The sequence below is a fragment of the Penicillium chermesinum genome (genome assembly GCF_028974085.1).
Source record: "Penicillium chermesinum strain IBT 19713 chromosome Unknown utg000001l:1.0-1975020.0:1.0-1976611.0, whole genome shotgun sequence".
NCBI lineage: Eukaryota > Fungi > Ascomycota > Eurotiomycetes > Eurotiales > Aspergillaceae > Penicillium > Penicillium chermesinum.
This window is the reverse complement of record NW_026695311.1, coordinates 1,317,850-1,342,915: the sequence shown is the minus strand read 5'-3', so window position 1 is coordinate 1,342,915 and position 25,066 is coordinate 1,317,850. Positions and strand designations below refer to the sequence as shown.

The 25,066-nt window shown below is 51.7% G+C and overlaps 9 protein-coding genes across 9 annotated transcripts; 7 read left to right on the top strand and 2 right to left on the bottom strand.

The window, feature by feature from the left end:
* Positions 1 to 1,056: 1,056 nt before the first annotated feature.
* On the bottom strand, positions 1,057 to 1,275 carry N7468_000518 (uncharacterized protein; the record flags this gene model as incomplete). Its single annotated transcript, XM_058469815.1, has 1 exon — positions 1,057 to 1,275. One exon carries the CDS (start codon positions 1,273 to 1,275, stop codon positions 1,057 to 1,059), a length of 219 nt encoding a protein of 72 aa, XP_058335846.1.
* Positions 1,276 to 1,299: 24 nt separating this feature from the next.
* N7468_000517 (La domain family) lies at positions 1,300 to 4,329 on the top strand (the record flags this gene model as incomplete). Its single annotated transcript, XM_058469814.1, has 3 exons — positions 1,300 to 3,686; positions 3,763 to 3,960; positions 4,011 to 4,329. The coding sequence occupies 3 exons, from the start codon at positions 1,300 to 1,302 to the stop codon at positions 4,327 to 4,329; spliced, it is 2,904 nt and encodes a 967-aa protein (XP_058335845.1).
* A 1,486-nt stretch (positions 4,330 to 5,815) lies between these two features.
* N7468_000516 (SPFH domain-containing protein) lies at positions 5,816 to 7,317 on the top strand (the record flags this gene model as incomplete). The annotated part of the gene is made up of 2 exons (XM_058469813.1): positions 5,816 to 6,402; positions 6,504 to 7,317. 2 exons carry the CDS (start codon positions 5,816 to 5,818, stop codon positions 7,315 to 7,317), a joined length of 1,401 nt encoding a protein of 466 aa, XP_058335844.1.
* Positions 7,318 to 8,199: 882 nt separating this feature from the next.
* Positions 8,200 to 11,630, top strand: hir1 (putative histone transcription regulator Hir1; the record flags this gene model as incomplete). Its single annotated transcript, XM_058469812.1, has 4 exons — positions 8,200 to 8,311; positions 8,417 to 8,635; positions 8,702 to 11,467; positions 11,539 to 11,630. 4 exons carry the CDS (start codon positions 8,200 to 8,202, stop codon positions 11,628 to 11,630), a joined length of 3,189 nt encoding a protein of 1,062 aa, XP_058335843.1.
* Positions 11,631 to 12,553: 923 nt separating this feature from the next.
* N7468_000514 (YchF/Obg family ATPase) lies at positions 12,554 to 14,172 on the top strand (the record flags this gene model as incomplete). Its single annotated transcript, XM_058469811.1, has 3 exons — positions 12,554 to 12,628; positions 12,814 to 13,371; positions 13,621 to 14,172. The coding sequence occupies 3 exons, from the start codon at positions 12,554 to 12,556 to the stop codon at positions 14,170 to 14,172; spliced, it is 1,185 nt and encodes a 394-aa protein (XP_058335842.1).
* A 243-nt stretch (positions 14,173 to 14,415) lies between these two features.
* N7468_000513 (translation machinery-associated protein 20) lies at positions 14,416 to 15,300 on the top strand (the record flags this gene model as incomplete). Its single annotated transcript, XM_058469810.1, has 3 exons — positions 14,416 to 14,429; positions 14,665 to 14,805; positions 14,910 to 15,300. The coding sequence occupies 3 exons, from the start codon at positions 14,416 to 14,418 to the stop codon at positions 15,298 to 15,300; spliced, it is 546 nt and encodes a 181-aa protein (XP_058335841.1).
* Positions 15,301 to 17,110: 1,810 nt separating this feature from the next.
* Positions 17,111 to 19,685, top strand: N7468_000512 (uncharacterized protein; the record flags this gene model as incomplete). Its single annotated transcript, XM_058469809.1, has 7 exons — positions 17,111 to 17,303; positions 17,361 to 17,716; positions 17,782 to 17,932; positions 17,970 to 18,373; positions 18,426 to 18,626; positions 19,022 to 19,190; positions 19,240 to 19,685. 7 exons carry the CDS (start codon positions 17,111 to 17,113, stop codon positions 19,683 to 19,685), a joined length of 1,920 nt encoding a protein of 639 aa, XP_058335840.1.
* A 314-nt stretch (positions 19,686 to 19,999) lies between these two features.
* On the bottom strand, positions 20,000 to 23,447 carry N7468_000511 (RIC1 family protein; the record flags this gene model as incomplete). Its single annotated transcript, XM_058469808.1, has 4 exons — positions 20,000 to 21,312; positions 21,367 to 21,634; positions 21,686 to 23,077; positions 23,136 to 23,447. 4 exons carry the CDS (start codon positions 23,445 to 23,447, stop codon positions 20,000 to 20,002), a joined length of 3,285 nt encoding a protein of 1,094 aa, XP_058335839.1.
* Positions 23,448 to 23,739: 292 nt separating this feature from the next.
* N7468_000510 (uncharacterized protein) lies at positions 23,740 to 24,819 on the top strand (the record flags this gene model as incomplete). Its single annotated transcript, XM_058469807.1, has 2 exons — positions 23,740 to 23,742; positions 23,809 to 24,819. The coding sequence occupies 2 exons, from the start codon at positions 23,740 to 23,742 to the stop codon at positions 24,817 to 24,819; spliced, it is 1,014 nt and encodes a 337-aa protein (XP_058335838.1).
* Between the last annotated feature and the right edge of the window lie 247 nt (positions 24,820 to 25,066).

Genomic DNA, 25,066 nt, shown 5'->3' with positions numbered 1-25,066 from the left:
TTGTGTGTTGTGCGACATCAATGGTGCTGAGCACATTCTCCTGGCAGGAGCTAGTGTTACTGCAAATGTATTTTGGAAGAGCCCGAGTACTGAGTGTTGGCTGTTGGCAGGTTGCGCTGTTCATAAGCTGTAAGCATAAGGAAAGTTACTTGATAATTTACAGTGTGCGGGCGTCCGGCACCGAGGGATTAATCCGCTGGGCTCCATCCATTCCCCATAACTAATAAGAGATTTTTTTTTCTATGCGAAATTCCACAATCTCCCAAGGAATAACAGTCTTCACAGAAGGGCATTGATACTCGCGTGAAGCAGCTACGTCTCATTTCATCCTAAGTAGGGAATCGTCAAGGGCGACCTGCTCTTGAAGGCTTTCACCTGGTAAGTTCCGGCCCCGCTACCACAATGCCCTGATTCCCCAAATCAAATTTACCCAAATAATATTTTTTGCCGTTGCTTCCTACCCTTCTTCTTCCCCTCTTACCACCCCTCCTCCCACGTTTTTCTCCTCCCACCACCTGCCTGTCTTCTTTGCTGGGTATTTCTCAGCCTTGGATTTCAACTGGCTCGACGTTTCGCGTGAGAACGGTTCCAACGCTGCTTCTGCATCAACAATCCGTTGGATTTCCGAACTCCCAGCGTTCGACCCTCAGTACGTTAACACCTTTCTCCACAAGGCCCAGCTCGCCAAAACACTCCTTGTGTCCCTGCCTGCGCTCGCGTTGGATACCGTTGCATCGATCGAGTTTCTATCAGCTTCGTTCCTCCCAGAGACCCGAGGTTGAAAATCTCCGATACGGAAAAGAGAGCATTCACGGAAATCAGCTCCAGGTGATTTAATTGTGCGAAACCACGTCCTCTCTTCTGTCGCGACGGTTACAGCCTCTACGCGTCGGCTATACTCTCGTCACCCTCAAATCACCTTCACGCGATCCCGACTTCCTACCGATGCGATTCGCGGCTTAGATAGTCCGTACCCGGCCAAGTGAAGTTCGCGTTTCGACCTTTTTTTTTCCCGTGTCATACCCCGGATTCCTATTCTCATCTTGATTCTGCTGCCTATTGGGAGTGTCGTCCCATTACTGGAAGCTGCCGCTTGGTGGGGTTTACAAGCAGGTGGGAATTTTTCTTTTCTTCTTTCCCATCAACCATCGCCATAACAGTGCCGGAGATACCGCGCGTGAGTGGTAATACGAGATCTCCTGGCTCGCCGAAGCATTCGTTCCACTGCAGATCATCCTGCGACGCCGAACGGATCTTGTCTTCGAACCCAATCATCAGCTTTTGTCTCATTTAACAACAATGAGTTCATTTAGCTACGCACAAGCTATCAAGGGGAGTGCTGCCGCTGCAGTCCCTACCAAACCAGCCACTCTGGAGAATGAGAAAGCCGAGCTCCCGGTCGAGGAGCCAAGCAGCACTATTCCTACAGAGTCAGTGGCTGCCACTGCGACTGAAGCCCCGCAGGACACTGAGAAGGTGACACCGCCTGAGAGCAAGTCATCAGAATTTACCACTGTGACCAGCAAGCACACTGCACGTTCCAAGGCCGCCCACTCGAGGACTTCCTCCCCTAATGTTCGATCTGGTAATCAGTCGAAAGAAGTTGCATCCTCAAATTCGCCAAATGGGACACATGAAAATGCTACCGACAAGCATGCCCAGTCGGATGCGAAGACCGAAAAGTCAGACAACGGTGCGGAGAACCCCAAGGAGAAGTCCGGAAAGGATGAGAAGCCCGAGCCACCGAAGGAGCTGAAGGCTGCTCCTCTTCCCTCCGTGAACATTTGGCAGCAGCGAAAGGAGGCTCAGCAGGCCAAATCGAAGGCTACGCCAACTACTGCCACCAAGGCCGCCTCCGGCAAATCAGAGGATAACCAGCAAGAGAATGCCAAGCCCAAGAAGAAGGGCGACAATGACAGTTCCAGGTCAAACAAGAAGGGTGACAACAGCAAGACAAAGGATGTCGCGCCTCCCCCAGTTGAAGATGCTACCTCTTGGCCTACTCCCGAGGTTGCCATAGGCGAGGAGAAGAAGAAGGCCCAGGAAAAGACGGACAAGACTGAAAAGCAGGAGAAGCCCCAGATTCGCTCACATGGAAAGGAAAAGTGGATTCCAGTTGAGCATGTTCCGACCGCCGTCTTCAACACCCCGCTTCCAACACCAGGTAATCGCACCGGGCGGAAACCTGCACGAGGTGGACGAGAGGGTGGCCGTAGCGCAGCCCATGCTAATGGTGCCCCTGCTGAGAAGAGTGCCTCTGGACAGTCTCCTCACAACCAAGGCCCGAAGCAGAACCCAGGCGAACGTGGGCGCAATGACCACGGTTCCCACCGCGCCGCGTCTCTTCCAGCGCAGGCTCGAAGCTCTGCTGGCTCCGATGTCACAGCCCCTGAAGGTCGCAAGGGCCAGGCTAATGAGCGAAAGGGTACTCGTGGTCCGGAGGAAACCGCTCCTGCCACAAATGGTAAACAAGTGAACGGTGGCGAGAACTTTGCTCGTCCTCAGCGTGAGGGTAAGCAGTTCCCTAAGAGCAATGATGCCCGCATCAACAAGGCAGCTCAGCTAGGCTTGGATGCCCAGGCTGCCGCTCGTGCCAATGACCGTCGTTTTGAGTCAGGCTCAAAGTCTGCTGACGCCAACCGAGAGCACTTCCAAGAGTTCGCTCGTGAGCGTGGTGACTCTCGCAGTGGTCGCCCTGGCCGAGGCCGTGGAGGCGCTTACTCGTCATTTGGCGGCCAAAATGCCCAGTTCGGCCATCCGTCAAACAACTCGTTTGTCCCTAACAAATCATATGGCTACCAAGACCGCCAGCGATCACAGCACGCCTACATGAATGGATCACAGCACGGTAACCGATTGCCTATGCGATCTCCTTCATTGCCCGCTTCCGGAAACCAGTACGACGTCTACCAGATGCCTACTAACATGACTGCGATGTACAACAACTACCAGCCGATCAACGGCCCCATGAACGCCGTGCCGTACCAGCCATATGTGGAACCTTACTCGGTGGTTCACCTACTGAGTACCCAACTTGATTACTACTTCTCTGTGGATAACATGTGCAAGGATATCTACCTTCGCAAACAGATGGATGGACAAGGTTTTGTTCCCTTGGGCTTGTTTGCTACCTTTTCGCGCATCAGGTCGCTTACCGAAGATTTCGAGCTTCTCCGCCATGTCTCGCGTCATCTCCGAAATGCTGAGTATGTCATTGGTGAGGATAGTGTGGACCGCCTTCGCCCTCGAGAGTGGGCTCAATGGGTTCTTCCCGAGGATCAGCGCGACCCTGCTCCTCTGAAAAACGGTCCAGCCCCGTCCCGGATCTCGGCTAAGAACGAGAACGCTGCTCCCAACAACCACAGCGAAAGTTCTGTGAATGGATCCATGCACCCTGGCTCCCAGATCTTCATCCCAAACGGAGTCCCCTCTCGGGCCCCTCGGACTCCTCTCTCGTCCGCTGCTCCAGAATTCCAGCCATCCGGCCCTCCGCCGGCAGCAGCGACTGAAATATTGCATGTAGGACACCCCCAGGCTTTTTACCCTCAATTTTGTGCCTCCAAGGGCCCTCGGTACCAAATCCCAAAATCATTTATTGACAACGTCATCCCAGCGAGTGGACTAGCTCCGCGCCGATTGAGAACACCCCTCTGTTCTACTTGTGGAATCGCCAACCCGCACGTTAAGTATGTATTGCCTCTTTCCCCTCAGGCCCCTCAGGCCCCGTGGATGTAGTTTCTAACAACGTTATATGCGTCTTAGTTCCGACTGGTACTACAGACAGAATTCCAATAACCGTCGGCCGTTCCGAACGTCTGAGCAGAACAAATTCCAGCCATCCAAAGCGTCTAACGAAAGCAATACAGAATCTAATACCAATAAAAGAAATGCGCGAAACCCCGAACCTCCTGCACCCTTTACCTGCTACCCCGGCCTTCCATTCCACCTTACGCCACTTGGGTGGAGCATCTGATATTTCACTTCGATTTGCCACTGTACAATGAATTTAGGCGCTCCGCCATTGATGATCTTATTACTCGTCACGTCTATCATGGTTTTAACGCTCTAATGGGCTATTACGAATGGGCTCTTTACAGTGGACGCCGTATCGAGTCTTCGGTCCTAGTTGATCTTATTCACATGGGGCTCCGGCCTTATTATGACGCCGCCGCCTCCACTCTTGTCCAAACCGCCATGTCAAGTGGCCTGATGGAAAGGCACAATCGCCGTCGACTCTTGGTTGCTTCCAATGCAACGTCTAGGATCGTCGCAATGCCTTCGACCAACGGTTCAAGTGCGGCGGCATGCAGTGCAGAGATCGAAGATTAGCCGTTTCGTTGTTTTTGCTCTTGATATGCTTTCCGTGGCTCTTGCACCCAACTTGTTTTGCCTTTTTCCCCTCTGATTACTGGTGTCTCCTGCCTGCTCGTTTATTCATGATCAGCATCTTTGTGTTTAAAGGGTCTTGCATGCATCGTCACCTCATGAGAGGTCGACAGAGAGGTCATATTTCCATTGCAACATGGCGGCATGGTTTCCCGTTCATCTCGCCAGCCTCGGAGTTCCTTCTATCCACTTTTCGTGTGTGTGTTTTTTTTTATCCTGGGGTCTTTTTTGTCTTTGTCCTTTCTTTCTCTTCTTTTTTTCTTCGATTGTCCCCCTTCCCCTTTGCCATTTTCCCACCTTACTATTGTTATCTCAAATCCTCTTCTTTTTCTTGCCCTTTTTTTTCTTCGCTTTGCTTTCCAGGGATCTTTTCTACAAAAACTTTACGGAGTACGGGCATGATGTTACAGCAATATCCACTCCTCTTTCAAAGCCTGCTTCCAATGATTCGGGTTGCCCAAAAATGATGTGTTCCCATTCCTGCTCATAGAGATCCGCGTTCTTATCCTGTGAATTCGTTTTCCCCCCTTTTGTCCCGAGCGTCGATACCAATTCTGCCCTACGCTCTGGGTTCTAGCGAGTTCACCGTTACCCGAGTGACCAAGAGCAACGCAATGGTTCAATCAAAATGAAAAGTATTGTGTATGAGTCAAACATCACCCTCACCCTGCGTTCCTAGGCCCGCGCCTTGTTGCATTATCTATGAGTTCCGGTGGTGCTTGTGCTGGTTCTCGGAGTTTGGGTCGCATTTCCCAGGGATCTTTACGATTAAATGTCTTGTTTCGAGCTGATTCTCGGGACCCAAGTGGCTAGGTAGCTTTATGAGATATTCACTTGGCTTGAAGCTCTGGATGATGTAGAGGTAGTTTTCTCTTGTAGTCAGTCAGGTCTCACTAGCATTGCATGCACCCTGCTCATTGACACTTGATCGAGAAGAAAGTGCCCCAGTCAGAGAAGTCGCCCGTTTCCAGAAATTTACACTAGGTCGAAGCTGCGTGGCTTCTGGCTTTCTCCGATTTCGGGTCCAGTGAGTTCTCTGTAAGGAGTCAGGACCCATTTACATAATTTAACACCCAGGCATAGGGTAAATCACCTGGACTGAGATTAGCTAACAAAAAAATTCCTCCTAATCTCGTTCCATGACCTAATCGGGACATCCGCAGTCTTATAGAAGATCACCAGGTTTAAAAAAATTCAAGTCTGCTGACTTCTCCCCACACTTTCATCTTCAGTTTATTCAGACTTGAAAGTCAATCTCAACGTTATTAACACATGCCTAGAATATTTTAGACTCCTCTCTCCTTTGACGCTCACGTTTCGTCGCAATCGGAGTTGTAATATAGAATACTCTCATCGTGAATCAGATGACGATGTATAGTTCACGCTAGTCCAGAAATAGCGTAGAGCCTCAGGCACCAACACAGCCCCGATGCTTGATCCCGACCTCAAGAACAGCTTACTATCCGCTCCCTCCGCATTCAAGCTCTACCCCCCTCCATATACTCACCACCCAAGGTTCCCAAAGATGGAGGGTGCAACCCGCCAGGCCTCGAGGCTCATTCAGTCTCGCCGTACCGGCCTCCTTGCGCCACAACGCCGCCTCCCACGGTCAATTATCGCATCGAACGTGACGCAAACCCGTCCTCTCTCAGACTCCAAGTCTAACCAAGCACAAGAATCCCTCTTTGGCTTCTCAAGTGCTCCATCATCCCAGCAACCCGGCAGCGGTGCCCCTATCAGCTACTTCTCAAGCCGTCAATCCCTTCCCGTCAACACCATCGTACGATTCGTTCCGCAGCAGACAGCCTGGATTGTGGAGCGCATGGGCAAATTCAACCGGATCCTCGAGCCAGGCTTGGCTATCCTTTATCCCTTCGTAGACCGCATCGCCTACGTGAAGAGCCTGAAGGAGTCTGCCCTGGAGATTCCGAGCCAGAATGCTATCACGGCGGACAATGTGACGTTGGAGCTGGACGGGGTGCTTTATACCCGGGTGTTTGACGCATACAAGGCGAGGTGAGTTAATCAAGCTGGCTACAAGGGTCATTATTATCTCTCGTGTATCGAACTGCCTGCAGGTGCTTCGAATAATGTTGCTAACGAGTCATACGAACTAGCTACGGAGTCGAAGATGCCGAATACGCCATCTCCCAGCTTGCGCAAACTACCATGCGATCCGAAATCGGTCAGCTCACCCTCGACCACGTGCTGAAAGAGCGCGCCACCCTCAACACCAACATCACACAAGCTATCAACGAAGCAGCGCAAGAGTGGGGCGTTGTATGCCTGCGTTACGAAATCCGCGACATCCACGCTCCCGAAGGCGTCGTCGCCGCCATGCACCGCCAAGTCACAGCCGAAAGATCGAAGCGCGCCGAAATTCTCGAGTCGGAAGGCCAGCGCCAAAGTGCGATCAACATTGCCGAAGGACGCAAGCAGTCTGTCATCTTGGCTTCAGAGGCCTTGCGCGAGGAGCAAGTCAACCGGGCGTCTGGTGAGGCTCAGGCTATTCAGCTTAAGGCCCAGGCAACGGCACGCGGAATTGAGGCTGTTGCCAAGGCTATCCGGGATGGACAGGAGCATGCTCACAACGCAGTTAGCCTGAGCGTTGCTGAGAAGTACGTTGATGCCTTTTCGCAGCTTGCTCGGGAAGGAACTGCGGTGGTTGTTCCCGGTAACGTTGGTGACATGGGTGGCATGATTGCCAATGCTATGGCTGTTTATGGAAAGGTCAGCGAGGCTCAAGCGAAGAGCATTGCGGCCAAGGCTATCGGGGCCGATGAGAAGAACATCCAAACCCCATCTGCCGCAAGCGAGGGCGTTATGGATGAGAAAGCCGCTGACGATGCCGAGGGCAACGTTACGCCGAGTGTCCAGGATAGTGTTCTGGAGGGATTTGATCAGATTAACCCCAATTCCAAGGCGCAATAAGCATGTGGCCATGGGATTATTCTGATGATGAAGCTCCAGAGCCTTTGATATGAGCACCCGACCGCTTTCGCCGACATTCTTCGCTTGTGGTCTGGCCGAGACATTACGCCAATCTCTTGTATGCACCACTCCTCCGCTCATGTTCTGTTCTTATATCCGTTTCCTTTTGTTCCAATGTTCTACTCTGCAGCATTTCTTCAGGAGTCAAAGCAACACAAAAATCCAGCACCTGCTACCTTCACTATGGGATTTTAATCCGAGCAGCGTGTATCTGTGTACATAACGGCGGGGCAATGGGAAGGACAGCGTGTATGATAATTTAATCAGTCGCCAAAAAAATAGCGAGTTTTTTTTTTTTCATTTTTCATTCAAGAAGATTCCTCTGATCTATCTATATGAGCTAAAAATAAAGATCAGTCAAGTAGAGAGCCATTGGTTGAATACTCTGGTTGAAACAGAAGTATAACAACGGTTGAACCAACGCGAAAAGGAGCTCGGGCCACGCGCCAAATCTGGAGATCGCGACTTTTCAATTTCGCGCTCTCCCTTTGTGTTCCTGCATCCTCCTCCGCACTCGCCACCGGCATCTCACACACATCTCTTCTTGTCTCAACAACGGCTTGCAAGGTCTTACGAAGCTACCGCCAGATATTCCAAGGGCGGTAGCCTGTTGATCGATAGCCGTGTCATGTCACAAGCGATATACACCTAATTGACACCCGACCACGGCCACTCCTTCCACGCTTCACGTCGACGGGTAGCTCGCTTGAGCTTATCATCTAGTTTCGTCTCAGGAGCTGAGGGACGGACTACGCTAGCACTGCCGGGAGGCCATTCTCACCCTTGCGGCTCAACGAAAGCAGTATTGCCTTTCCCCGCGCAATGCATATAATTAAGCCGGTCTGGCTTACGCACGGAGGCGAGAGGAAGGATTTCGAGGTCTACAGTTGTGATGTATCTCCAGATGGGAAGAGACTGGTGACAGCCGCCGGAGGTAAGAGACCAACATGATCGCAGTCCCCGAAACAGGAGCAAAGGACGGAGCTTCCGGTGTGACACCCTGGGAAATGCCACTGACTTGCAATTTCGCGCTTTGCAGATGGCTATGTGCGAATTTGGTCTACAGAAGCTATTAGCAACACCGGAAACCCTGAATTTGCCGGTAAGCCCAAACAGCTTGCGTCGATGAGCAACCACTCCGGTACCATTCATACTGTACGCTTTTCGCCAAATGGGAAGTACCTTGCCTCCGGCGCCGATGATAAGATTGTCTGTGTATACACGCTTGATTCAAACCCACCCACACACTCTACATTCGGTAGGTTTGGATAATCTTGTGAGATCAAAAGGCTCAAACTAATGGGTTCTGGGGAATTTTGCTCAGGTTCCGATGAGGCGCCGCCTGTCGAGAATTGGCGGACAATCCGACGATTGATCGGCCACGACAACGATGTGCAGGACTTGGGGTGGTCATTCGACTCCTCGGTGTTGGTTTCAGTCGGATTAGACTCCAAAGTGGTTGTGTGGTCAGGACATACCTTCGAAAAGTTGAAAACGATCGCCGTGCATTCCAGTCATGTCAAAGGCATCACATTCGACCCTGCCAACAAGTATTTTGCTACCGCAAGTGACGACCGTACTGTGCGCATCTTCCGATTCACTTCCCCAGCCCCGAACTCAACCTCCCACGACCAAATGAACAACTTCGTCCTCGAGCACACCATCACTGCGCCTTTCGAGAATTCTCCCTTAACTGCCTACTTCCGTCGCTGTTCATGGTCGCCCGATGGCATGCATATTGCTGCCGCGAACGCTGTAAATGGTCCCGTTAGCTCTGTTGCTATTATCAATCGTGGCTCATGGGATGGCGATATCAATCTCATTGGTCACGAAGCACCGGTAGAAGTCTGCTCGTTCTCTCCTCGGCTGTATTCAAGAGAACCCTTGTCAAAGCAGGCCGCCGACAGCCACCATGCCGCGCATCATGTCACAGTGATTGCATGTGCTGGGGCTGACAAGTCTCTAAGTATCTGGATCACAAGTAATCCTCGGCCAATGGTGGTAGCACAGGAAATGGCTGCTAAGTCGATATCGGACCTCGCATGGAGTCCTGACGGCAAGTGCCTCTTCGCGACTGCCCTGGACGGAACTATCTTGATGATTCGATTCGAGGAAGGAGAGCTGGGCTTTGCCACCGAGATGGAAGAGAACGAGAAGTCGTTGACCAAATTTGGAACCAACCGCAAAGGTGCGGGAATCACCGAGAACATTGATAGTCTTCTGCTAGAGGAGAAAAGCAAAGCTGGGGAAATCAAGGGCGTGGAAGGTCGCATGGGCGCTCTGATGGGTGACGACAGCACGTCAAATGAGGCCGCTGTGAATGGCACATCAGGAGCACAGCCTTCAAACGGGACGACACCAGCACAAGCTCCTTCCCCCAAATCTGACGCGGCGAAGACCCAGACCAACGGAACTGGATCAGCAGCTCCTGGTAGCGAAACAGAGAAACCAGATCCATATCAAGCTAAACTCGAGCGGCTGAAGCAACGGCCTACCTATACGAAAGAGGGCAAGAAGCGCATTGCTCCCTTGCTCGTTTCTGGGGCGGGGGCTGGAGAATCCTCACTTCCACAGGCACGTCTCATGGCTTCAGTGAGCAATCAAGTGAAGGTGGATACCCCAACATCTATTGTTGACCTATCGAAGCCTTTTGATGGCTTGCCCAAGGGTGGACTTACTGCATTACTTCTCGGCAATAAGCGGAAACTTGCTCACCTCGACGGTGACGAAGAAAACTCCGTTGAGAAGCGAGTTGCAATAGCCAGCCAAAATGGTGCCACGCCTATTATGGCGAACACTCCAGATGGTCTGCTCCCAGCCCAAACACAGCCTGGGACGATCGGTCAACAACCAACACCTGAATTCATTAGGCCGGCTGTCACCAACCCTTGCATGTCGGTGAGTCAGGTTCGTCTTGCTGTTCCCAAGATTCGGAGCCACATTCTCCGCGCATTAGATTCTACCGGGAAGCCAACAGAGCCTCCAGCCCCTGGTGGTGGCGGAGATTCAAGCAGCAAGTCTCGCGTTGACGTGGTTTTTGAGGCTCGCAACCCGTCAGCCGCCAGCTTAACTGGTCGGGCTGTGGATCGAGAGCCAGTTCGTCTAACGCTTTTCCGTGGTGAACAACCCCTTTGGCAGGACTTCCTGCCCAAATCTGTCCTGCAGGTAACAGGGAATCAGCACTTCTGGGCCGCTGGCTGTGAAGATGGCTCCATCTACCTCTGGACACCAGCGGGCCGCCGCTTGGTAAGCGCACTTGTCCTGGAGGCTCAACCAGTTATAATCGAGAGCAACGGGCCGTGGCTACTCTGCATCACAGCCGTGGGCATGTGTTACGTCTGGAATGTCAAGCACCTCTCCTCACCACACCCGCCTGTTTCTATACAGCCGGTCCTTGACGCTGCGATCTACGTCATGGGCGCCCACCCCACAGTCGTTCCTGCCGTAACAGATGCGCGAATCAATTCGGAAGGCCGCATCGTGGTATCTCTTACTAATGGCGAAGGATATAGTTACTCGCCAACGATGTACGCGTGGCAGCGTGTCTCAGAAGCTTGGTGGGCCGTCGGCAGTCAATACTGGAATTCGACTGATGCAGCAGTTGGCAACCTGCAATCGCGTGATATGCAGCAAGATATGAAGGATGCCAAGGCAGCTGTGTCTGCCGGTATTATACCATTCCTGGAGCGAAACACAACTAACGAGACTCTACTGCGCGGGCGCGCATACTTCTTACAACGCCTCATCAAAACCCTCCTCTCGCGCGAAGGCTATGAGACATTTGAATCGAGTGTTTCTATTGCGCATCTTGAGAATCGCATGGCGGCTGCGCTGTCATTGGGCGCCAAGGAGGAGTTCCGGCTCTATCTCAGCATGTACGCGAAACGTATCGGGGCCGAGGGTCTCAAGATGAAGGTCGAAGAACTCCTCAAGGGGTTGATCGGGGGTTTGTTCGAAGATGAAGACAACTCGAATGAGGTCTCAAAACTCCAGCCGAATGAAGTTGCAGGCCGCAACTGGAGAGAGGGATCTGAGGACCTGTGTGGCTGGCCACGGGAGACGTTATTGAGGGAGGTGATCCTTTCTCTAGGTATATACTCCCTTATTATGAACCAAATCTCTGGATCACAAGTCTTGATGCTCAAGCTAACAACTTCTCAGGTAAATACCGCGAACTCCAGCGGGTAACAGTTCCGTATGCCAAGTTGCTTGATATGGTGGACAGTACCGAGAGCGATGCGATGGACCTCTGATTTCCGGTTGTTTGTTTTTTTTTTTCGGTTCTATGGCTTCCTTCGGCGTTGGCTGCTTTAATGGTTTGGACTTGGCTCGGGGGTGGGTGCTTGCTACTATTGTTTGGTTGATATTTTGATATCCCGGATGGATGCGAGACGATTTGTTCGACTGCGTTTATTTGTACCATAACTCGTGGAAGCCGTCATGATTCAGTTTCCAATGTTTTGGGGCGCCGGTTTTCTGGTACCTCGATAGTTATTTGTTCTTATCAGCAAGAGCCGATTTCCAAATTCTATTGATCTAAACCTTGGAACTCTTTAATACCCGATGATAAGCTCAACTCTGCAGCCTACTCGTGAACCCTCCTGTGGTCCTTCTCTATATTTTAACCTGGGTGATCTTAAAGATATGACCTGACCGCCTGGTCCATTGATTTCGCTTCGGCAAAATCCTTGAGAGCCTCCAATCTCTAGAACTAGGTTACAGGCAGTAATCGTATCTATGGTCTGTTTCATCATATGAAGCTGATATCTTTATTGCTGCAAGGGTTGTACAATCTCGCAAAGAAAACGTGACATGATGAAGGGCTGGGGCTGCACGTGGGCGGTCTGGAAACCCAGGCAGAAAAACTTCGATGACATGTTTCGTGTCAGCTGCGACAAGTCTCTCTCCCTGGAATAAACCCCTTTCTCTCCTTTGATACTTCATATTTATACAAGCCAATCATTCCGCCCACATCCCTGTGGGCACCAGCATCACGTCTCTCCTCAATTCCTCCATCCTTTTCCTTCGTGTCGTTGATCGATCCGCAGCTGGCCCTGCATCTACTTTAGGCGCACGCGCTTTGCCCACTGCCCGCTTCCGCCTTTGCACAACACCCCACCTCCCATCTTCCCTGGTTTCTTGTCGCTTCTACTCCAAGAAGAAGAAATCAAATAAAATGCCTCCCAAGAAGGCCCCAGTTCAAGAAAAGGTCCTGCTGGGCCGTCCCGGCAACAACTTGAAGAGCGGTATCGTATGTGAGCAGCGCCCCCACTTTGTCGCTTTTTTTCGCTGGTTTTTTTTCGCACAGCACAGTCCACTTTTTAATTCCACACCTATTTAACCCCCCTGCGCAACCCCCTTTTCTTTTCTTCCTCACGTTCTTCGCATCCCAACCTCATCCATTGACCTCGATTGGCTTACTTACAATGGCTGCAGGTTGGTCTTGCAAACGTCGGCAAGTCGACACTCTTCCAGTCCATCACCAAGTCCTCCTTGGGTAACCCGGCCAACTTCCCGTATGCCACCATCGACCCCGAAGAGGCCCGCGTCATTGTCCCTGATGAGCGGTTCGACTGGCTCGTAGACCACTACAAGCCCAAGTCGCAGGTTCCCGCCAACTTGACCGTGTACGATATTGCCGGTCTGACTCGCGGTGCCTCGACTGGTGCCGGTCTTGGTAATTCTTTCTTGTCCCACATTCGCGCCGTTGACGCCATCTTCCAAGTGGTGCGCTGCTTCGATGACGCCGAGATCATCCACGTTGAGGGCGATGTCGACCCCGTCCGTGATTTGACAATCATCAGCGAGGAGCTGCGTGTCAAGGATATTGAATTCGTGGAGAAGGCTCTGGAGTCTCTGTCCAAGCAGACCCGCCGTGGAGGCCAGTCTCTTGAGATGAAGAAGATGAAGGAAGAGGAGGCAACTACTGCTAAGATCCTGGAATGGCTGAAGTCTGGCAAGGACATCCGCCAAGGTGACTGGAGTCCTAAGGAGGTATGTTGATCTTCCCCATTCCCCCATCCACCCACCAATCCCCAACCATTTGGAAGACCCTGCCTCCATTTCAATGATGAATAAGAGCTCTGCTCGAAATTTAACCCAGCTCGTTGAGTGCCCCATTTAAAACTCACGCGGAGGCACCTTGAGATAAAAGTACTATCTGAAAGATTTGGAGGCATTTCCCGCTATTCCTTAAACCACAGAACCATTGTTAAGACTTATTTACTAACTGAATGGTTCTAGGTTGAAGTCATTAACCCCCTTTTCCTCCTCACTGCTAAACCCGTTGTGTACTTGGTCAACCTGAGCGAGAGGGATTACATCCGCCAGAAGAACAAGTACCTTCCCAAGCTTTTCGAGTGGATTAAGGAGAACTCCACCGGCTCCCCAGTACTCCCCATCTCTGCCCAGTTCGAGGAGCGTCTGACCCAGATGGGCGACGACGCAGCCGCTGCCGAAGAGTGCAAGAAGCTTGGCACCAAGTCCGGCCTGCCCAAGGTTATTACCACCATGCGCCAGGCGCTGAACTTGGCCAGTTTCTTCACTACCGGTACTGACGAAGTCCGCCAATGGACCATCCGCAAGGGCACCAAAGCCCCTGCTGCTGCTGGTGTTATCCACACTGACTTCGAGAAGACCTTCATCCAGGCTATCGTATACAACTACAACCTTCTGAAGGAGCTTGGTAGCGAAGCTGAAGTTAAGGCGGCCGGTAAGGTTATGACCAAGGGCAAGGACTATGTCGTCGAGGATGGCGACATCTTGCTCATCAAGGCCGGTGCTGCTAAGGCATAGGTATAAAAAGTTAAGAATAGATCTCCAATGACGAACTGTTCACCCTGATGAATATGATCTCAGCCAATTAAGCTCGTAAAAGTGAAAGATTCTGTTCCCTTTTCCTTGTTAATTGCCAGCAAGTGCTACACGTATTTCCACGTACAGAAAATGCGGGCAGAATGCGATAGATACACGTGACCGCCCCGCGTATCCCACTTGTAGAGCAGATATTCCACGTCCTATTTTCCACGACACAGCACCATGTTTAAGAAAGAGTAAGTGGTCCGTCAGAGCGTGTTTCCAGAAAACAGGAAACCAGACAAGATCCCCGTTCATCACATCCCCCTTACCCTCCGGCCAATGGCTCCGACAATCAGCACAAAAGCTTCACGGCTTGGCGCGAGCTTTGATACCAGTTGAACGGCGACCCGGGAGACCCTTATTAACCTCTTCCCCGTGGACTGAATGGTCCAAAACTTCTTCTGGCAAAAAGCTAACATGTATTCCCAGTATTCCGCCGAGCAATCGCTCCAAGGTCAAGTCCTCCGTGCAGCGAGGCTTGCGCCAGAAGCTGCTGGACACATACCCCGGCTACGAGCCCTTTATCGAAGAGATCATGCCCAAAAAAGCCTCCCTCGAAGTTGTGAAGCTGTACGTAGCATGCAGAAGACACCTCTCAGCCGCTTCCTCCACCCCAGGCCCTCAACGCAAAAAGCTATATAACCTTCGACTAATAACTATATCTCTCCCTCCAGACCTGACCGCGTCACCCTGTACACAATCGACACAACACCCCTCTTCTTCCAGCCCATGGACGGGCCTCCAATTCCGCACCTCCGCCTCGTCCACCAGTACCCCTCCGCTATCCCCACAGTGCAGATCGACCGCGGCGCGATCCGCTTCGTGCTCTCGGGCGCTGCGCTCATGGCACCGGGTCTGACGTCGCCAGGCGGCAGACTCCCGGACGCGGAGCACGCGATCGAGGCCGGGCAGGTCGTTGCTGTGAAGGCCGAGGGGAAGGAGGAGGTGTGCCTTATTGGGGTGCTGAAGGTTGGCACAGAGGAGATCAAGAGTAAGGGGAAGGGGGTTGTTATGGATGAGGGACATTATCTTGGAGATGGGCTCTGGAGGCTGCAGCTGGATTAGGCGATGTCTGCCGAACGACACGGGGGTGCATGAATCTTGAAGGGGTGGTGTCGTGGTGTTGGGGGGGTTGATTTCGGAGACGGTGTGGGATGCATATACCTCAGTAACGATTTTCTAGCTTTATGCTGTTGATGACATGAACCCTTGAAGAACATTGAGCGCTTGTTGCGCTACGAGCCATTGATTTCCACAGTCTGGTACCATTGCATACTAGTTTGTTTAGTCTACCAGGACGTGGACTTCCTCTGCGAAGATTCTCCTTGAAGTGGAGATCAGATGGCCTCTCGGTAAACGCATCGCGAGAATTGGACATATTTAAGCTCTAAATAAAAAAGCTTTTAAAGTCCAATGATCGAGCTACAGGTCCCATACATGTGCAATTTGATCAAGTATTCCATCCCACGGCAACCCAATAACATCCGAATCTATGCCCCCTTCTTCACATGGAACCGCCGGTAGTGAGCAATTGCGCTTGCCTTTCGGTTGAAGCGCTTCGAGCAGCCTTTCTGGGGACATCCAAAGGCCTGTGGACTGATATGCTGCTCCTTAACATGCTGCAACAGACTAGATCTGCTGGCGAAGGTGCCCGATTCGCAATATCGCCATTCGCATCTTCGGCGGTTAGGTCTGTGGAAGATCTCGAACGCCAGTTTCAGGACGCAGCAGGCGAAAATTATCCGGGCGGCTCGCTCCGAGTTCAGCTCTGGTGTGACGATGTGCAGGATTTCTGAAACCAGAAAGACGAGGCATGACTCTCAAGGAGGAAGAGGGAGTGAGTTTTAAGCGCTTACAAGGGAGTAGAGTACGGCATACCTTTGACAATATGAGTACCTGTTCCACATCGTGGATTGGGGGACCAGGCAGATTGTATGATTCTTTTGAAAGATTCGAGGAGACATCTGGTTCCCCCAGCAGTGTATGAACAGCTCATATATTGACACTCTTCAGAAGGATGCGCCGTGCCTTTTTCCTTTTGGCAAACGAGAAGCAAGCCAAACACGCAGATGGCGAGGCACTTCAGCAGGAGTCTCTTTACGTATCCTTGAAAATATTCCTTGAGCATGATCGGTCTTCGCCAAATGTCGAGTATCAAGTCCATCGCAGACATACTCGTGAACATGTGGCTAAATTAGCTGTCGAGTCATCGGCCGCGTTTGATGTTGATATTGGAGTGTAGCGTTGGTTCAGCCGCTCAGGAAACTTCCGGACAAAGGAGAGGTCTGAGCTTAGATGTGATCACGGTCAAACACATTTGCTTGCTTTGAGGGGGGAGTTTTACCGTACTCTTTGTTGGCTATCGCTATCTCCCATAGGTTCCCAAGCGCGGTCACCATCTGCCTACCCTTAACAACATTGTCGACGCCTGCCAAGGGGATCGGGTACACTTTTTATTCTCTGTAGAATTGCTACTAATTCTCTCAAATGAATTGCACTGCCAGCAACGCCTCTGCTATAATAAACCCAAGCTACTATAACAGAATCTTGCCGTTCACGAGATGCCGCCAATTGAATGTGACATCTCTCCAATCTAATACCTTTCCCTCATAAAGAGCTAAGCCCCTGGCTGGAAGGTCTCTCGAGTGACCCCGATCTCACAACATGCCTTGCCGGGATAGCCAGCTCAGGTACCAGTAGCCAGCAGGTGTGTCACAACGACCCGACAGACAAAACTTAGGGCAAAAAGCTTGGCGTTGTGAGGTTGCAGCGTTGCAGCCCTGGGGGTTACATGTACAACAGCTACAACATGATATAAAAGCCCCCGAATCATTGCCATTTCTTTCAACGCTATTATTTGCGTCCTCGACTCAGAATGGCTATAGGGGCACCGCTTGTCATAGCAGCCGTCGTTTACACAATTTTGGCATGGCTTTTGAAACGCATTCTTGATCCCCTTCGACGAATCCAGGGTCCTTTCCTAGCACGGTTTACCCGTCTCTGGCTGGTTAAACAGGCTTGGTATGGGGATTTTCACAAGGTGAATGTTGAGTTACACCGGCGTTACGGTAAATGATAAGGTCCTACCGCTCTGGAAATAGACTCAATGAATAATATCCGTCAAGGCCCCGTTGTCAGGATTCGACCAAACGAATATAGCATCGATAACCCATCTGCAGTCAAGCCCTTGTACGGCGCAGGAACCAAGTTCATCAAAGGCACCTGGTATTCTGCCTCGACGCCGGTGGCGGTTGCCCACCTGAACTTATTCGCTCTGCAAGATCAGAAGCAGCACGGGAACTTGAGGAAGAAGTACAGCTCACTATACTCAGTGTCGTCGCTGGTCAGATATGAGTCTGTTGTGGACAAAAACGCGAGGAAGCTGGCGCGGCACTTGCGGACCTTTGTAGAGTCGGGCGATAGAATAGACCTGATGCACTGGCTTCAATGCTACGCATTCGATGTCATCACTGAGATCACGGTATGGACCCCATTTCTTCACATATCGATCGAGTGGCCACTAAATCAATCTCTTCTGCCTGGCAGCTCGGGTACCCTCTCGGATTCCTCGACAAGGGGCAAGATATCGACAGATTGATGTCTACCACCGAAGAAACCCTGACTTACGGTGCTATTGCCGGGTTTTTCCCAACGCTGCATCATTTCACCAATAAGTATCTCAAGTACGACCCTACAAGTGCGATCTTATGCTACCCGTCTGCTACAGCAACCAGACCAAGATCAGAGAATAAATGAGAATGAACCGGCGCCCTTCGCCAGGCTTTTCCAAGAAAAGCAAGCCGAAGCCCCCGATGTGTATACATTTGAGATTGGCGTCACCCTGTTGAGCCAAAATCTGGCCGCTGGGAGCGATACGACCGGGATTAGTCTGGCTGCAGCCTTCTATTGGTTACTACAGCACCCTCACTGCATACAGAGGCTACTTAACGATATAAGAGAGACGTATCCAAATAAGAGAGAGGATGAATTCTTCACTTTCCAGGAAACCCAGACGATTCCCTACCTGCAGGCCATCATTAAGGAGGTCCTCAGACTTCACCCTGCAACCGGCCTGCCAATGGCTCGTCTCGTCCCCAAGGGCGGCGCTGAGATCGCCGGCGTCCATTTTCCAGAAGGAGTAAGGTCTTGACTCCTCTGGGCCACCATCGTGACTGACGGGTCTATGGCAGGCAACCGTGGGAATCAACGCCTGGGTCGCACACCATAACAAAGAGGTCTTTGGTCCCGATGCGGATGATTTCCGTCCAGAGCGATGGCTTGATTCAGAGCCAGACGTTCTCTCCGCCATGGAACGGTACTTCCTTGCCTTCGGCAGCGGCTCCAGAACCTGTATTGGCAAGAACATCAGCTACCTTGAGATCTCAAAATTAGTACCCTACGTGCTCCGACACTTTGCATTTGAGCTGTGTGAACCAAAGCAGTGGCTGGACTCGTCTTGCGATTGGTTTGTTAAACCTCATCACTTGCAAGCTTCTGTGAAGCCTAGATAAGTCCGGGAAGTGGGAGTCAACCGTCTATACTTGCGTTGGTCCCATACCACATATTCCATAGGATGATCTCTCCGTTTTATCTCATATAATCCCATATAATCCCAAAGAGCCCACCGGATGACTGCTAGTATTCAAGATCTGAAGTATCATTCCACTACTTGGAATTCACCCGATTTATACCTAGCGGCCTTAGGCCTTATCTCGCATGACGTAACCCCCAACTTTGGAAACTCCGCAACCTCAAACATCGGCCGCATAAACACTCTGCAGCATAGAAAATGGGCCTCTCACAAGAACTCGCATCGTGGTTCGCTCCACCGCAGATCGAAACATTGCCCCCGCCCCAGGTGGGCCAACCAGCACCATCTACCTCCAAGCTGGCTCTACCAGCCGAGAATGGAAAGCCAACCATCGTTGCATTCCTCCGCCACTGCGGATGCCCAGGTTCGCGCGGTTTCAAATGCCCAGTGAGAGAACCCTAGACGCTAATCAGATGCCTTCAAAGTCGCCGAAGCGACCTTCATTGAAATGCGCACGGCAGCGACTCAGCACCGCGACATCAACTTCGTCGCGGTTTCACACAGTGACCAAGCGTCCACGGAGAAGTGGGTGGAAGCCATCAGGGAAGACGAAGAATCGCTGACGGATTCCGTCACTGTAATTGTCGATGCTGACCGTGAGATCTATGCCCAGTGGGGCCTGGGTGTTGTTTCTTGGGGCCATTTACTCAGCCCAACTGCTATGCACGCTATCTATAAGCTGGGCTCGGAGAAGGGCATCTGGAATAGGCCGACTGAGAGTGGAAGCCGCTGGCAGTCTAGTGGACACTGGGCGATTGATGAAAAGGGCATTGTGCGCTGGGGAGGCCCGGCGGCGAGGGTGGATGAAGTCATTGATATCTCGCAGGCTATAGGGGCTTTGAGACAGCATTCCTCTTAAGCTGTAACCATCGAATTCGTATCATTCTACGCCGAGCTGCTTCTCTCGGATTATTATTAGTTTATTGGTGGCTCAATGATGTTGAAACCTTCTAAGACGATATCCACGGTTTACGTGGACTGGTAGTGCTCGGGGGTAGATGAGGCTTATGACACCAGCTATTACTACTAATACGGAGGCGAGCAGGATATATATAACGAAGGAACAAGCAACGACCAGATTCAACACAAATATACAGTGCGGAGGGATATATACAATTCAAGCCTAGTGAGCATATGTGCAGAACGCCATAGAATCCGAAGCCCCAAACAACATCACGGCCCATCTCTACTGGCCATGGAATTTGCATATCCATCGGAGACTTCTCCTTCTCGGTGCGGGGACAAAGATGAAACCGGTGAGATAGAGCCCCAGGACGGAGTGCGAGTAGGAAGACTCAGCCCAAGACCTTTAATGCTCGCAACAGACTCTGACCGGGATTGGGCTCCATTTGCATTGCGAGGATGCCTCGTGCGAAGTCCGACGCGCCCAATCGCACGCTGTAGCATTTCGCCTGAGGAATCAAGCGCGATAAGAAAGCGAGCAAGTTCAGCGCACAGCTCCCAGTCTCCCTTCTGTGAGGCAAGCCCGATGAGCCGGACAACGTATTCTTCGATGCGGCCGTCGTGGTGATGGTCTTCGTCTTCAAAGGACTGAAGGACGAGGAGGTATCCGACAGCTGTTTTGAGAGCGTCGAGTCGCAGTGCTTGCTCGAAGAGATCCTTTGGCGCGGGCAAATATGTGAAAAGGGTGCGCCAAAAGCGGAGCTCTGTCTTGCGGGTGCACTGGACTACAATATCGAGAAACTCACGCGCAGGTAGAGATGCTTGCAAGAAGGCAATGACAACAGGGAGGAGAGGTTCTTCTCGGTTGGAGGGATCATCCGTTTTATTGGCACGGCTTTGGTTGTCGACTTCGTCGTCCAGGACATGATGGAGCAGAATCTCCAGGCCATGGGCGAAGTAGGAGAGGTGAGAAAAGTGCCGACATAGAGACAGCGCAGCGGGAGTGCCGAGATTGATCAGGCTGTGCTGGAGGAAGTAAGGGAGGAAGAGGTGGGTCTTACGGGATGTCAGAAAGATGTCAATTCCATAGGGAGGGTCAAAGCTTACTCGAATCGCGAATTTAAGGCTTGTAAATGTCACATCACGCCGTTGTGTCATCTCGGATTCCACACCCAGGACAATGCCTTTGTTCAATATTACCGAAAGAGGGTAGAAGTCGAGGGGTATATTGACCGGTGCCGGCACCGTGTCTTGTTGCAAAACATCCTGAACATCATTCCATGCCAAGAGATCCTTGCCTCGGAAAATCCAGAGAGAGTCTCGTAACGATAAGTTGCTGAAAGATGGCTTGAGGACCATTTCTGCTGAAGGACTGGCGGGGAGAGACTCATCCACAGGGGGTGAGAAGTTGAAAGACATCTGATCACGCATCAACATGTAGTATTCCACATCATGAGAGATCACACGCATATCGTATTTCAGGTCCCCGGAGTCCGATACCGTCGGCTGTAATAGAACGAGGTTGCCATCGACCAAAAGAATAACGGATGCAACCTTCACATCCTGAGAAGGGTCGCCATTGCCTGCTTTAGTTTAGATAAAATTTATTCTCCACGGGATTTCAACTCCCGACTTACGCATTTGTTCTTCTGGCAAAACCCAGCTGATTGACCGAACTCTAGTAGGTGCTCGAACAATCCCGTTGAAAGCGATCTGACCCACGGGAACCAAAGTGATCTGTGGCTGAGCCGAATTGATGATATAGTGATACAGAATGTTGTCGTAGGTATAAACGAGCAGGGAATCTTCCCCCGATGGTCCGATGAACACCACAGGCGAAGGAAGATATTCGATAAACATGATAGTGTTGTTGTTGAGGGCTGCGTCTCGCGAGTAGAGCCGAATCTAGATCCGCGATGAGTACTCGTTCTTGAGCACGAGGTCAAGTTAACATACCTCATATGACCCATCGCTCTCGACAGCAGCGATCAGGATGTGTCCATACCAACACATACCACCTCGGACAGCAAAAGAATTTTCTACTTTGGCATCTTCAAAGACCTTCCAGCGTCCACTATTAACACTGTAATGCGCCAATCCACGGCGGCCTGCAATTGCAATATATCTCCCATCGGGAGAAACCACAGAAGACCGGATAGGCCATTGTGAATGGAGATATGCAGGAGGATACTGAGCATGATGCCATAAAGAATCCTTTCCTGATATAGTCATCAGCTCTGGGAGATCATGACCGCGATAGAGAATAAATTCTGTGCCGGTCTGCAGTAGTCCCCGAGCGAGATTGGCAGCGGAAAAGCATCCCGTCAATGCACTCCTTGCTGTTTCTAGAATCCAAAGACGACGATCGCTGTTCCCGGACAGGATGATATCCGACCCACCGCCGATCCAACAGCCATTGGAAACACCCGTGAGCCAGTCCTCTTTATTTGCTTTTGCGAGTGTTGGGTCCACTGTGAAGCTATTTCCCCCTGGCTTCCCGAAAACACTCCAAGTTGTCCAACCGTTTTCATATCCAGCAAATAGACAGTACCCGTCCGGCGAGTAGTTTATGAAAGTCAGAGTTCCAGTGGTATTGGGAGTAGCTGGAAGCTGAAGCTTCTGCGACAGCGGCACATTACCCGTATAGTCTTTCGCAGTATAAACCAAGATTTCCCCATTGGCACAGCTAATTGTCAGCAGGGAAAAGCGTGCATTAACGGCCACCTTCAGAGCTTTTTCTCCATCGTCTTTAGGCTCATGGAAGCAATGGCCATGGAATAACTTTTGATGAGCTTCGTCTGGCTGCGGTCCTGTATACCGCTGCACGGTAAAAGCTTGGCCACTGCTCGTTAGCCAGATCAACAGGTTCATGGCACGATCATACACCATATCCACGATAGTAACATTTTTAGGGACTCCGAGGATTTTGTTCAGCATTTCTGAGGTGGTCTGTGTTCCACCTGCCTCTGGCGTCCACCGGATACACTGTATCGCAGGAGGTTTGAGCGTTGCAACGACTAACTCCTTATCCAATGCCAGTGCTTTGACGATACCGGACTCGATTTTTATAGCCATGCGAAATCTGATGCTGATATCTTCAACCACGTTCGATTCTTCGACTGCGGCAAAATGTGCTAATTGTTGGCGACGCGGATGTGTCGAATGATCGAACCGTTGTTGGTAAACTCGGGTCGAGGGGTCCGATGCTACCGCGTACGTGAGTAGGTATCCGTGGAGTGTTTGGACGACCAATATCGTTGAATCAGGATGCATCAGGACAGCCACATTGGGGCCGTACGTTTGGAGGGAATATGCAGATCGCGCGATTGCAGATACGACCGCCGTCGGCTAGCTTTTGTCAGGTTCCGTTGGTGACATGAGAGCAGCTCTGAGGAGATATACATACCCTGGTCTGCCATAAAGACAGAGATGACTCGGTGATAGTGGCAAAGATATGCCCTGACCGAGACACACATAGTCCGTTGATAGCTTCGTTCTCCCATTTGACCTTATCCTTCGCTGGCGGTGCCTCGGTTCCTGACTCCCGGACCTTCTCCTCTGGAACTTCATGCGGTTTTGGAACTGGCCTCCCATCTGTGGAGCTGCCCTCCTCCCGCTGAGTGCTAGGGACCGGCTCGCCTTCGACATTCGAATGGATCTCGGCGATGTCTGGGCCATTGACCGCGTAAACCCGGGGGACTCCATTGGGCCAATACATGACGGCGGTCAAGGGTAGGTGTTATGATTGGCAATGAAGCTCACATGGGGTCATTGCGAGCCATAAAGGGGCAAGTTGAGCTTTGCGGCCCACTTTATGTGAGCTGTAGAAGGCGCAATTGACCACACGGGGCGTCGGGCTCGACACGATCCAACAGAGACGATAAGCGGCATCACGTGCAGCTCCCCGCATTGTTACTTTTTTGTTGGTCACCTGGAGGGGCGTTTTCCCCTGAGCTTGACTTTTCTCTATCTTCTACGTCCGGTCTATTGGAACTTGAGTTCTGCTCAAAATGGTGCACCCTGCCTCTCCAATGCATGACGTTCATGTCGCGGCTATGCTGACTCTGTATATGCTCTAGGCTCCCAACGAAAGCAAGAAGCGCCTGGCTTTGGCCATTATTGACTTCCTCGGTACTAGCTTGAAGGATGGCACTCTCACTGCCGACGATTCCGAGTCCATCGAAATCGCCCAATCTTGCATCGCCGACACCTTCAAGGTTGACCCCACCGACGAGGCCGCAGTGAAGGATGCCGTGGGTGGACAGTCGCTCAGCAACATCTACAGCGTCTACGAGAAGCTGCGCAACAAGTCTGCTCCCCAGACTGCCAGCGCTGACTCTGGTGCCCAAAAAACGCAAACCGACACTCCCAAGGCCGGTGCGCCCACTCCCGAATCCGACAAGCTCAAGTCTGAGGGTAACGCCCTCATGTCTAAGAAGGACTATGCCGCTGCTATCGAGCAGTATACCAAGGCCCTGGCGATTGCTCCAGCAAACCCTATCTATCTCTCGAACCGCGCTGCCGCCTATTCCGCCTCTGGTCAACATGACAAGGCCGCCGAGGACGCGGAGCTTGCCGTCGCCGTGGATCCTAAGTACTCCAAGGCCTGGAGTCGTCTGGGTCTGGCCCGTTATGATAGCGGTGACTACCGCGCTGCTAAGGAGGCATATGAGAAGGGTATCGAGGCTGAAGGTAACGGTGGCAGTGATGCCATGAAGCGCGGTCTGGAGACCTCCAAGCGCAAGCTTGAAGAGGCCAGCCGTGCCACCGAGCCTCCATCCGAGGAGCTGGACAGTGCACCCGGTGCTTCTCGCGGCGGTGGTGGTATGCCCGACCTTTCTTCGCTGGCTGGTATGTTCGGCGGCGGCGGTGCTGGTGGTGGTGGCGGCGGTGGTATGCCCGACTTGAGCTCTTTGATGAACAACCCCATGTTCTCTAGCATGGCCCAGAACCTCATGAGCAACCCCGACATGTTGAATAACTTAATGAGTAACCCCCGTCTGCGCCAAATGGCAGAGAGCTTCGGCCAAGGTGGTGGTATGCCGGATATGTCGAGCCTTATGAGTGACCCCAACATTGCGGATATGTAAGTTCAGGCTACCGAGTTCTTTTCGTTCAACCACTAAATCTCTTTACTTCAGGGCCCGCAATATAATGGGTGGAGGCAATGCTGGGGGTGCTGGGGGTGCTGGTGGATCTCATTAATCAAGAATTCTTTTATAATGGATGATTGCCAAAAAAGATACGAGTCGATGTTTTTGTGCTGAGCGATAATTAGACACGGACCTTTCTTTCCAGTTTCACCTTCCACGGCCTTCAATTCTTTCTCATACTAGT